This window comes from Microcaecilia unicolor, chromosome 3 (assembly GCF_901765095.1).
Source record: "Microcaecilia unicolor chromosome 3, aMicUni1.1, whole genome shotgun sequence".
Classification (NCBI taxonomy): Eukaryota; Metazoa; Chordata; class Amphibia; order Gymnophiona; family Siphonopidae; genus Microcaecilia; species Microcaecilia unicolor.
In genome coordinates this window covers 156,174,302-156,188,017 of record NC_044033.1, presented here as the reverse complement: position 1 = coordinate 156,188,017, position 13,716 = coordinate 156,174,302, and the positions used below count along the sequence as shown (strand labels likewise).

The 13,716-nt window shown below is 41.2% G+C and overlaps 1 protein-coding gene across 1 annotated transcript in view; it reads right to left on the bottom strand.

The window, feature by feature from the left end:
* Nucleotides 1-13,716, bottom strand: part of MTR (5-methyltetrahydrofolate-homocysteine methyltransferase) — a 345,546-nt gene that overhangs the window by 196,403 nt on the left and 135,427 nt on the right. The window contains 1 exon segment of the mRNA XM_030196515.1: nucleotides 6,713-6,853. Within this exon segment, the coding sequence (XP_030052375.1) occupies nucleotides 6,713-6,853 (141 nt within the window).

The window sequence follows — 13,716 nt, the reverse complement described above, 5'->3', positions numbered from 1 at the left end:
ATTACATAAACTTTATTCAAGTAAGTAAATCATAAATCATACAGTACATTACCGCTTGAGTTGCAGACATCTCCTGTCAGCAGCTGGGAGGTTCTAATGCAGCCAAACAGAGAGTCTCAGCAGGCAAAAGGGGCCTAGGCAACACGCCTGCTCCTGGCTCAAACCTCTCTTTGTCCGCCCTTAACTCCCAGCTTTTATACTGACCAATAAACATGATCTCATTTAATTGAATAAGGCTGACGTGTAGTTAAGGATATGAAAGTTTCTTAATGCATCCCCAGGAACTGGTCAGGTTTCAAGAGATTCATGTGAAACATCATCCTTAGCCCTAAGCATGTTGTCATTCCATTTAGTACAAATTACTTCATCATTTAATATGATAATGCTATCAATTCCTGTCCTGAGAGTCCATTATGTACTTTCAAGAGAGCACTAAATATCCATATGGGAGTCCATTATGTACTTTCAAAAGAACACTAACTATGATATCATTACTTCATTATGTACTTTCAAGGAACATTAAATATGATAACAATACTTAGGCAGAACTCAATGTCAAGCACAAACTTTTCCATTACACCTGCACTTTTCAAAATAAAAATAGAAAAAAATGTACATTTAACAAAGCATGTACATCTCAGCTCTTTAAAGTATTAAATAAAAAAATATTTTTTTCTACCTTTGTCATCTGGGAATTTTATTGTTCTACTTCAGCTGGTCTCAGTCTCTTTTCCATGATTCTTTTCCAGGTTGGCCATTCTATTTCTTCTCTCTCCTCTTGTTTTCTATCTTTCTTTCTGTCTGGCACTGATCTTTTGTTTTATTCCACTCCCCCCCCCCCCCCCCCCACACACACACACTTTTCTCTTCTCTGCGTTTATATCCACCCATTTGATTTTACTTTCATTCTCTCAAGTCCTTAGACTCCTTTTCACATCTCCCTCTCATCCCCTCCAACACTCCCTTTGCCCCTCTGTATCTCTCCTTCTTCAGTCTCCTAGCCCCCCATCTTTCTTCCACTTCCCTACTCCCCCATTCCCATCCCCTGAACTCTACCCTCAACTGCCTCTCATTCTCTCACCAGCCAAAGCTCCATCCCTATCTTTCCTTCCTTCCCTTGACTCCAAGCCATAATCTCTTACCCTATACCCCATATCCTATTGCTTTCTCTTTCTCCATCTTTTAAACACTATTTCTGAGCTTACTCACCCCCTTCAGAGATCCATCCCCTTCCTCTCATACTGGTAACCATAACATGATTTGACTATCAGTGTTTTTAGTACATTGCCAAATGGCCACCAGATTTCAGATTTGCTGTGTTTCTCTCCTCTCTCTCTCTCTTCATCTGACAAGCAGGACTCTCCATCTCTTCTCCCCATCCAGCATTAACCTGCCTCTCTCTCTGTCCTTTCTCCCCTATCCAACATTAACCTGTCTCTCTAAGTCTCTTCCCCACCCAGCATTATCTTTTTTCTCTCTCTCTTCTATCATTAACCTCATCTCTCTCTCTCTCTCTCTCTCTTTCTCTGCTTCCTCTCCGCCTCCCACTCCAGCATCACCTGCTTTCTCTTCTCCATGCACCACCACTAGCTCTGCCAATCACACCCCTCTGACACAGGAAGATTACATTAGAAAGGGTGTGACTGACACAGCTAGCAGGCATACGGAGGAAACTGGTCCCGCGTGTCTTTGTATTGTTTTTACTGCTGCCGCCAACCCAGGAAGACAAGAACCTTGCAGCAGAGCCAGCAGAAAAGAAGAGAAGGTGACGGGGGGATGGGGAACAGGGTGCATAAGCGCCATTTTATTTGAAAATCTGTTTGGGGGAGTGACTGCTCCCCTTGCGCCCACCCTAGCTACGCCTCTGAGCATCAGCCCCATTTCTAAAAATTACATCAGCAGTTTTAAAGAAAGTGAGGGAGAAATAGGGTTTCCAACTAGGATAAGCAGAATAAAATGTATTGCACTGTTTTGGGATCTTGCCAGGTACTTGTGAACTGGATTGGCCACTGCTGGAAACAGGTTACTGGCCTTGATGGACCTTCAGTCTGTCCTAGTATGGCAACTCTTATGTTATGTTCTTAACTAGATCCAGATTCGCCTGACAGGGTTGATCCAGTCCTGGGTTGTCCATTGGGTAAGGTACTTATAGTTCTAATTTCCCCACTGCTTATAATAAAATCAAGACTACAACTTCCTGCATGCAATGGGGTAAACCCAGGACTGGATCAACCCTGTTGGACGAACCTGGATCCAGTTGGCAACCTTAGGGAGAAACAGAAAATCAAAACATTTTCCCCAGTCCAGCTTTCTTAAATATGGGCCAAATGGGTTAAAAACAGAGCTTCACTCTATGAATAAAATGGGCTCTGGGGAAAATACAGTGGCAGCTCCTATTTCCTTTCTGTGATCCCCTATGTACTACTCAGAGGCCTGACCAAGACAAAAACTGGAGGCAGTTGTTCATTTTCAATTTAACAAAACACCTAAGCCTTTAAGCAGCAGACCAATGAAAGCTGCCTTACTTTTGGCCAGTGGCTAGAAAGAAACGCCAGACACGGGGGTTTAAATTGGGGGGGGGGGGGGGGGGTTAGTTTGTAACAATGTTGATTGTACTATTTTGCTGGTTTGGATTTACTATAAACATTTCTTTTCAATAAAAATGGAAAGTTAAAAATAATAAAAAAAGAAACACCAGCGACCATGGCAACTGCTACTCAGGAGGCTTGTGTCTATGGGGAAAACAGCAAGTAAACAGGGTCCCACTTAACATTAAGGGCTCCTTTTACAAAGCAGCGCTGCAGATTAACTGCATGATGAATACAAAACAGCCCATTCAATTCCCATGGGCTTCTTCACATTCAGCACATGCTAATCGGAAGCACCGCTTTGTAAAAGGAGACCTGAGGTGAGGTTAAATGTGAAAACAAGGACACAGATTAATTTAATTTTTTTTGACATCTATGATGATTGAAGACAGCGAACTAATAGACTACTTCTCATTCTGAATATAGAAATACACACACTGTATGCTTCTACCCTGGTAGCAGAGTTGAGCTGCAGTGTAAGTGACAACTGCACACTGAATCCCTAGTCTGAAGGAAAGAAACATGGTCCCTAACTGCAGCGAAGGAATTCCAGGGGCAGAGAATTCTAGTTGTACACTTAAAATAAATTTTGTAATTGAAGGATTCCTTTTCCTTTAGGGAGATAAGCAATATGGTTCACTAATTGTAAAGAACTTTACTTCTAGATTTTTTAGCAGTTTACAATCCACTATAACAAAGACAGGGTGGTATATAAAGTTGCCAACTCACCTGAGGTCAATTGAACAGGCTGATCTAGTCCTAGTTCTTCTCCATGGCATGCACAAATTTGTAGTTCTATCTATGGGAAATCAATGGTATAATTAGAACAATAAATCCATGCATGCCATGGGCCAAAAACAGGAGGTAGACGCTGATGTCAGCTCACAGAGATGAGGCATAAGTACATAAGTATTGCCGTACTGGGACAGATCAAAGCTCCATCAAGCCCAACATCCTGTTTCCAACAGTGGCCAATCCAGGTCACAAATACCTGGCAAGATCCTGAAAAAGTACAAAACATTTTATGCTGCTTATCCCAGAAATAAGCAGTAGATTTTCCCCTAGTCCATTTTAATAATGGTCTATGGACGTTTCCTTTAGGAAGCTGTCCAAACCTTTTTTTAAACCCCACTAAGCTAATCGCCTTTACCACATTCTCTGGCAATGAATTCCAGAGTTTAATTACATGTTGAGTGATGAAAAAGTTTCTCCAATTCGTATTAAATTTACTACTTTGTAGCTTCATCGCATGGCCCCTAGTCCTAGTATTTTTGGAAAGAGTAAAAAACGATTCACGTCTACCCATTCCACTCCATTCATTATTTTATAGACCTATATCATATCTCCCCCTCAGCAATCTTTTCTCCAAGCTGAAGAGCCCTAGACACTTCAGCCTTTCCTCATAAGGAAGTTGTCCCATCCCCTTTATCATTTTCGTCACCCTTCTCTGTACCTATTCTAATTCCACTATATCTTTTTTGAGATACGGCGACCAGAATTGAACACAGTATTCAAGGTGTGTTCGCACCATGGACCAATATAAAGGCATTATAACATCCTCATTTTTGTTTTCCATTCCTTTCCTAATAATACCTAATATTCTATTTGCTTTCTTAGCCACCGCAGCACACTGAACAGACGGTTTCAACGTATCATCAACAACAATGCAGAGATCCCTTTTCAGTGACTTCTAAATTGGAACCTTGCATTACATAGCTATAGTTTGGGTTCCTCTTTTCCACATGCATTACTTTGCACTTGCTCACATTAAACGTCATTTGCCATTTAAACGCCCAGTCGCCCAGTCTCGTAAGGTAATTTTTCCACAATCCTCTTGCAATGTAACAACTTTGAATACCTTTGTGTCATTAACAAATTTAATTACCTCACTAGTTACTCCCATCTCTAGATCATTTATAAATATATTGAAAAGCAGCGGTCCCAGCACAGACCCCTGGGGAACCCCACTATCTATCTACTCTTCTCCATTGAGAATACCGACCATTTAACCCTACTCTCTGTTTCCTATCCTTTAACCAGAGGTACTTTGCCAAACGCCCTTTCAAAATCCAGATACACAATATTAACTGGCTCACCTTTATCCACATGCTTGTTCACCCCTTCAAAGAAATGTAATAGACTGATATAATGGAAGATTTTAAAGATTGTTTTTCAACTCTGCCTTGACCGACAGTGCACTCGGGGTCTGTATTTTTGATTAGAAGTAATTCTGTTTGTGTGAAAATGATTTGGAATGTGGAGGAAGATAAGACACAGCTTTAATTAATTTGGTATGTAAAGGGAGAGGTGGCGCCTGTTTCGAGTTCAGATTGGCCACCTGGACTGAGAAACATGTCACCACATTCCCACATGTCTCAAGCATTCTGTAATTTTCCTTAGCTCTGAACATGAGTTCTAAGCCACATGAGTTCTAAGCCTAATAAAAAGGAGAATTTCTGCCAGTGAAATGGGGAGATCGTCTGTGAGTAATGTATGTACTGCGCAGAGAACTATATTTCCTGGTCAAAGAAACTCCTGGCTTTCGCTGTGAACAGGGCCCCCCCAGCTGATAAGAGCCTGGATGTAAAGATTAATGACCAATGATGTATATTATGATGTATTATTGCTTCTTTTCCTGGTCTAGAAACTAGTAACTTTGCTTGGATGTAGTGACCAGTGATGTAATGATTGTATCTTTTAACTATAGATAGGTATTGTTTCTTTTCAGTTATATAGTTTAATCATTGTGTATATATCTTAATCATCGTGTATCTTAGACAATAATGACTTATACACTCTGCGTTTGAAGTAAACCTCTAACAAAGAGTCTCATTTACCCAATACGAATCCAAAAGAATCCACAGTAATTATTGAGTAGTCTGTGTTAGTGAGGCAGGCTGTAAAACCAGGTCAGAACAATTGGTGAGGCAAGATTTCCCTTCACTAAATTCATGTTGGCTTTCTCTCATTAATCCATGCTTTTGAATATGCTCTGTAATTTTGTTCTTTATAATAGTTTCTACAATTTTGCCTGGCACCGACATCAGGCTAACGGGTCTATAATTTCCCAGATGCCCTCTGGAACCTTTTTCAAATATCGGCATTACATGGGCTACCCTCCAATCTGCCACTACCACGCTCGATTTTAATGATAAATTACTAGTTACTAACAATAATTCCACCAGTTGATTTTTCAATTCTATCAGTACTCTGGGATGGACACCATCCGGTCCAGGAGATTTGCCACTCTTCAATTTGTCAAATTGCTCCATTACATCCTCCAGGTTTATAGAGATTTAATTCAGTTTCTCTGACTCATCAGCTTTGAATACCATTTCTGGCACCGGTATCTCTCCCAAATCTTCCTCGATGAAGACCGAAGCAACAAATTCATTTAATCTCTCCGCTATGGCTTTGTCTTCCCTGATTGCTCCTTTTACCCTTTGGTCATCTAGCAGTCCAACCGATTCTTTTGCCGGCTTCTTGCTTTTAATATACCTAAAAAAAATTTTATTATATGTTTTTGCCTCCAATGCAATCTTTTTTTCAAAGTCCCTCTCTGCCTTCCTTATCAGTGTTTTGCATTTGACTTGAAATTATTATTATTTATTGCATTTGTATCCCACCTTATCCCACCTATTTGCAGGCTCAAAGTGGCTTACATAATTTGTTACACATTCCTTATGCTGTTTTGTTATTATTTTCAGTCAGTTCCTTCTTCCATTTTCTGAAGGATTTTCTTTTAGCATGTTGTACATGCATGTTTCAGAAAGAAGAATCACAGTCTGAAGATAAAATACAGCCTGAAAACCCCACAGCCCCAGAGACCAGCACCTCAATGGTATCCTGCTTCCAGCAGTGCTGAGTTGAAAACTGTGTAAGAACCCAAGATTTGATCCTCCAGATTAAAATAATTGGAATTTCTATTTGATATGAATACGCTATTTTTTAAAGCCTGCATTAGGAAATACTGATGTTTTTTTAGATGTTCCTTTTTATCTCACTATGGATAACTAGATACTTTCTCTTTAACAAATACTCATTACTTGCCATCAATATGTTTTGAGCTGAAAAAAAAAAAGTAAAGTTACAGTCTGTGTTTTGCGATAAACAAGGAGAACAACCTTGGCAATGTCCGGCTCAGAAGCAATAAAGTTGCAAAATCTGGTCATAGCAGTAGGTCCATCCAGCATGCCATCATCCATGTTGATGTCTAAAACCTGGGCTCCCATTTCCACCTGGGACTTGGCTATGCTCAGCGCTTCCTGTATTGGGAAATAAATAGATGCAGGACATTAGAGTCACTCACTGTGGAATCTATTGTTCACTTTCTTCAGAAAGATCAAACCTCAGCCTGAGATGTAGATGCAGCCCTCTGCAATTGTTTGGAAGAGCTATCCAGTTTGATTTCCCAAATCAGTGTGGCAACATTCTCATTTTTATCTGTGCTTTCATGCGCATCATTACATTGTAGGTCTACAAAATCCTGAGTGGTGCAGAACAGGTAAACGTGGATAGACTTTTTACTCTTTCTAAAATACAAAGACTAGGAGATTCAATGAAGTTATATGGAAATTTTTAAAAAACAAATACGAGGAAATATCTTTTCATTCAATGAATAGTTACGTTCTGAAACTGGCTGCTGGAGGATGTAGTAACAGCAGTTAGCGTATCTGGGTTTTAAAAAAGGTTTGGATAAGTTCCTGTAGAAAATGTCCATAGTCTGCTATTGAGATAGATATGGGGAAGAAACTCCTTGCCCTGGGATTGGTAGCATGGAATGTTGCTACTATTTCTAAAAGTTATAAGGGAAACACCAGCACTCCACAATAATCAATACAGTATAAATGAGTACTATACAAAATATATGGCAAAATACCTAGAACATGCAACTTACTTTATACTTTTATCTTTTAATGTAGCAAAGAGGTATCATATAACAGTAATATAGGCTACTGAAGCTCTCATAGGCCACAGCTTTTTCAGATCCGTAGAGCTTTCAATTAGCAACAATGAGCACTAATTGGCAATAATTAGAATTTACACACACAATTCACTAAGCGTATTCTGTAATGAAATATGCCTAAATTCTAATGTGCACAGTTAAAAATGGGCGCAGCTATGGGCATGGAAATGGGTGCTTCATGGGCATTCCAAAATTTACACACGCAGTTACAGAGTATGGTCCAGTGCGCTTACATCTACACACAGGCATTTAGGTCCCATTTTCGTTGACGTACCAAAAGTGGGCATGTGAAGTTTTGGTGTGCCAACAACCTTTATGTTAGTATTTAATAATAGCTTAGACACACATAAATGCTTGTTATTCACACTAACCCCCGGATTCTATATAGCACAACCGAAATTGCGCGCACAAATCCGGTCTTATTCTGTATTTGCATAAGCAACTTAATAATTTAACTACCTAATCAGCATCGATAATTGCCACAAGCAATTATTGACACTAATTTGCATTAATTAGAATTTACACGTACAACTTGCTAGCTATTCTGTAAAGTGGTGCGCATAAATTCTAATGTGCACTGCCAAAAAGGGGGCATGGAATAGGCAGACCATGGGTGGACTGAAAATCTAGTTACAGAATATACCTGCTCTGCACCTAACTTAGGTGCTGGTATTTACACCAAGCTTCACTTCGTGTAAATGGATGCACCTAGAGATAGGCCTAGGCATGGCCGATAGGCATAGTCTATAAACCGGCTAAACATATTCTATAAACCGTGCCTAAAACTAGGCACGGTGTACAGAATACACGTAGGCAGAAGTATTTAGGAACAGATTTTTCAGGCCCCATATACAGAATCTAGTTCTAAGTACACCTCATTGTGGCACCTATCTTGAGGTCAATCCTACTGATAGGGGATAATAAATCTATACCGGAGTTATACCGATACCTTAACACACTAAAAAACTCCAGTAGTATACCAAAAACCTTACTTTTTATTGTTACAACACTATGTTTTTACAAATCAGACTACACTCACATCCATCAACATTCATTCACCACTCACCCTTACTGCCTACCCGTATCAATTTCAAGAATCGGTAAACAATATAAACATACGCGCATGTAACATGGGCATAGTATATCACATAATATACATATCACAATTCACCAATATTTACTTAAAAGCAGTAACAAATGTCTTTGCAAGAGTTGCTGGGATCAAAAAGCTATTCACTTCAGCTGCGCCTCCACTCGCACAGCCAGTGATTTAGCACTTGTTTTACGTTGCTTGAACCGTTACAAAGTCCTCACAGTTTATATGTGTGAAAAAGTCCTTTGCACTTGAACTGGAAGCAAATACACATCCCGCCAGCACGCTGCCAAATCTCCTCTATCACAGTTGGTATAAGGCCTGGGTGAGAGGCTACTGAAGCTACCATCACGGCAGACACACTCTACTGTTCATACTCAAAAGCGGTTCCCCGATGCTGGACCGCATTTCGACACTTCCTCAGGAGGAACCAGCGTTTCATCTACAATATTACAATAATAATATCGCTATTAATATAAATTCTATACATACCTTATCAGCACAGTGTTAATCATCACTTACTGTTATACTCATATGCGACTGCCTGCCAAAAGAATACTCACCCCAGCGGGGGTCAGGGATCGCATCGCTGCGCTACTAGGGCAGAAATTTCCCGTTTTCAACATCTGGCGTGTAAAGCCACGCCCACAACTTTAAAGGGCCACCACATCAAACCCACGCAACCTTGCGATTGAGGCCGAGGGGGGCCACCGTGCCCCAAGTGAAAATATAACGCTGTTCAAGTACCAGCAAACGAGCACTAATACCTCCTTCATGTGTAAGGGGAGGCACTTGCATCAATATGACACAGCGAAGCTGGTCAATCGAATGGTTACATTGTTGCCAATGAGCCACTATTGGATTTTCCTGTTTGTTATGACGCAAGTTGCTGATATGTTCAGCTAATCTGCTTTTCAGTTGCCTTTTTGTATGGCCATATTGTATTGCAATAAATATAATTGTTTAATTAAATTATACGTCTCCCCCATTGTTTTGATAGAGCCTATCTTCCCCACCCTTCCTTTGTTCCCTCCTATGAGCCAAGACAGCACATACTTATATGAGGACTCCTGTAGGCATTCCCATGGGCATAATCTTGATGGAGCAGGGGCAGAGCTTTGATGTACCCATGCACTTTACAAAATATGTGCGTACATGCACACTATTACACCAACTTTGCAGAAGGTGTAAATGTATGTATTGGCATCTGTGCACACCAGATGCTGGTCACATAAATGCTTATACAGTAGAGCCCTGGTTAACCGATCTTTGGTTATCCGACAGTCTGGATTAACCAACAGTCGGGTAACTAGGCTCCGCCTACCCACCCATCCAAACAGCCAGCATGAATTTTTGATGGTTACATTGCTTTTGACTCGTAACCACTTGTAACCACTCGCCTCCACCTACCCTCCTCTCTTCCTTCCCGTCCACATTAATTGATTTGATTACTTTATTTATTTTTTGTCTATTAGATTGTAAGCTCTTTGAGCAGGGACTGTCTTTCTTCTATGTTTGTGCAGCGCTGCGTATGCCTTGTAGCGCTATAGAAATGCTAAATAGTAGTAGTAGTAGTAGTAGTAATTTGAAGGCTGCTGAGGGGCTGCTGAGGGGTTTTTGTTGAAATGAGGCAGCTCCTGAGCTGACCCATCCCCTTCCCCCTCCCTACCACTGGTAAGTTGTGCCGGGAGTGGTGCGTTATGGATCAGGGTATTTTTGGAGGTGTTTGTTAGTGGGGGTAGCATCCACTTTCTCTAGCCTTTGTGATTGCTGGGCATGTCGTGGATCTCTCAGTGTCGGGAGAGATCCACGAACTGCGCCAAGCCCAAAATTGTATGGCTGGCACTGGTATGGCCCTGGAGTTCTCACCTTTGTTGCTTCACACTGGGTCAGCCTTATTTAAACAGGAATGGAAGACTTTTTTTTTATTTGGCCAGGCATTTAGTGGGGTTTAGCATGGCATCATGAGACTTAGTAGGGAATGTTTTGTAATACAATGACAGAAATAGTTATTTTATATTTTAAAATTTTTTATGTATTTTTAGTGTTTTAAATATTGTTTTTCATGTTTTTTGTTTTAACAATTATGTATGTAAACATTATGAGCTCTGTCGAGCAGGGACTGTCTCTTCATGTTCAAGTGTACAGTGCTGCGTACGTCTAGTAGCGCTATAGAAATGATAAGTAGTAGTAATGTATGTAAACATTATGATCCGCCAAAAATTGCTGAGATAGAAAAGAATGCAAAAATCATGTCTTAACTGATAATTTTCTTTCCTTTAGTCACAGTAGATGAATTCAGAGACTTGTAGGTTATGACCATCTACCAGCAAGTGGAGATAGAGAGTACCAAACTGAACTCTTCTACATAGGATGGTATGCTTTTTGGTCAGTCAGTATTTCTCGTAACAAAATAGAAGGAATAATAAGGTAAACATTTCTCCCTCCTAATAGAATGAGGCATAAGCCTGTCAACTAGCAGAACTATTCACAGGCAACCATAGCAAGAAACCTAAGCACAGAAACACACTGAACTGCTGGTGTCAACCTTGTGAAAGGGTGGGACTTTGGATTCATCTGCTGTGACTAAAGGAAAGAATATTATCAGGTAAAACATAAATTTTCTTTCCATGTCATCAGCAGCAGACGAATGAACTAGTGGTTAGTGGAGAGGCCTGAGAACCACTGAGTTTGATTCCCACTACAACTCCTTGTGACTCTGGAAAAGTCACTTAACCCTCCTTTGCCCCAGGTACAAATTACCTATATAAAATATGCAAAATCCATTGATTGCAACCACAGAAAGGCGGAATATCAAGTCCCATCCCTTCCCCTTTCCAGAACCCTAGAGACATAGGACGAGCTGAAATAAGACATGAGGTAGCAGCATTCCGCACAGAAAGGGCTGAGCTGTGCACTACAGAACACCAGAATCGTACTCTCCAGCTAGAACAGATTCACCAACAAAGTGGGAAAGTCACAGATGACAAGGATGATACTAGTCCGAGAATTAGATATGCAACAGTGTCAAAGCTGTTGTGCACTTCCACCTCCATGCATGGCCCACTGCTCCTCATCCAGAGATGCAGCTGCACCCAGATCCAGAGACAACTGCATCCCAATGCCAGACAAGGGTGAACTACGCACCCAGAGATGGCGCTTTGGACAACTCTAAGGATGAAGCTATGAGGCATAACCACAGGAAGAAAGCGATCCACTTCCTGCAATAAAACCTCACCTCATGCTCAGAAATGGAGTTGGGGATTCATGTAGAGAAGGGGCTATGCCACAAAACCCAGGAGAAAGCTGTGTCCCATAGACATAGATGGAGCCAAATGTACCGGATTGATATGGAAAAAGCAGAGAACAAATCATGCTTTGCACCCCGAGATAGCACTATGGAGCCTTGCTGATTTTCCCAGGTGAAGAAGTGCTCTCCCTCAGAAAGGAAGCCATGCTTCTACAGTCCAAGATGCAGCCGTGCTCAAAATTCTGAGATGTTGCTGTGCCCCACATTTACAGACAGAACTGTACTGTACATTCTGAGATGGAATCATGCTCTATACTCAGAGATGGTGCTGTGCCCCACATTCAGAAACAGAGCTATGCTCTACCGTACAATATGGCACAGTGCTCTACATTCAGAGAGGGTGCTGTGCACTCGATTCAGACAGCGAGAGAGAGAGAGAGAGAGAGAGCACTTTGATAGGCATATAGAGATGACACAGAGACAGAGATGTGCTCTACATGCAGAGATGGAGCAGTGGTCTTCATTCAGTGATGGAGATGCATTCAACATGCAGCGACAGAGTCATGCTCACCAGACAAAAATGGATCCATGCCAAAATGGCATATATGGAACTGAGTTCAACAGTAATAGACTGAGCTGCACTCACTAGGCACAGAAGGCTCACTACATAAAGATGAAGCAATGCTCAATGAGCAGTGATGGAGCCATATCCATTCATCAGAAATGGAACTGTGCACCACAAAGGAGCCACGGCCAGCAGGCACAAGCAGTTGTGTTCAGTCAGGACTAGGGCTGCATTCCACACAGGAAAAAAAGGAGGGGCTTGCTCCCCGTTCAGATATGGAGCCATTCCAATTGACAGAGAGGAAACTTTATTAACTAGTCTCCATACCCTTTCTCCCATAGTTTTAAAACTTGACCTTTCTACCACAGAATTAACAGATAGCTTCTAGAAGGAACAGTAGGGCCTAGTTCAGTCTTCATTCCCATTCCGTTCCCCAGCTCCTGTCCATCTATAGCACATCTCCTCATTTATAGTCAATTATTCTAATTAAGATGAGAAGAGTTTTCATTACAGCTTCAATTACATTTAATTAGTATCTGAAAAGCAAACACTAAATAAATTACACATTATACCAATAATCTTAACACTCTTTATATTAATATAATAATCCTAGTACCTTAAGAAGTTTTAATTAAATAATTCTTTAATACTAAGATGCAGACAGCAGTCCAGCAGCGAGAGGGGTGCTATCCAGTTTTGTCACATGTATGATTATCTCCCTGTTGGTGAGAGGTTTTATGTGTGTGTGTGTGTGCTTCATGCAAAGAGCTCCTAGCTCTCAGAGAATGAGTCCATTCTCTTGAGACTAGAGTAGTAGACTTGGAGGAGCTGAAGTAGACAGAGAGGTACATAGAAGAGGCCTAGACGGATGTTGTACAGAAGATCCACCTCCAATCTGGGAGTCCATCTGCTGCCTTAGAGGAGGGAGAACTCCTAAAAGGAAAGCATCAACCTGGTGAAGTTGGAAGTAATCCTGTAGCCAGGATCAGCCCACTAAGGGAATGCAATATCCTCTTGCACTGAGGATCTGTCTCCAGGAGATTCTACCCTTGAGGGAAGGGTTAGGACGGCTGTTCTAGTTGGTGATTTGATTATTAGGTATGTAGATAGCTGGGTGGCTGGTGGATGTGAGGATCGCCTGATCACCTGCCTGCCTGGTGTGAAGGTGGTGGACCTCAGGGATCACCTAGATAGGATTTTAGATAGTGCTGGAGAGGATCCGGCTGTCTTGGTACATGTGGGTAACAATGATAT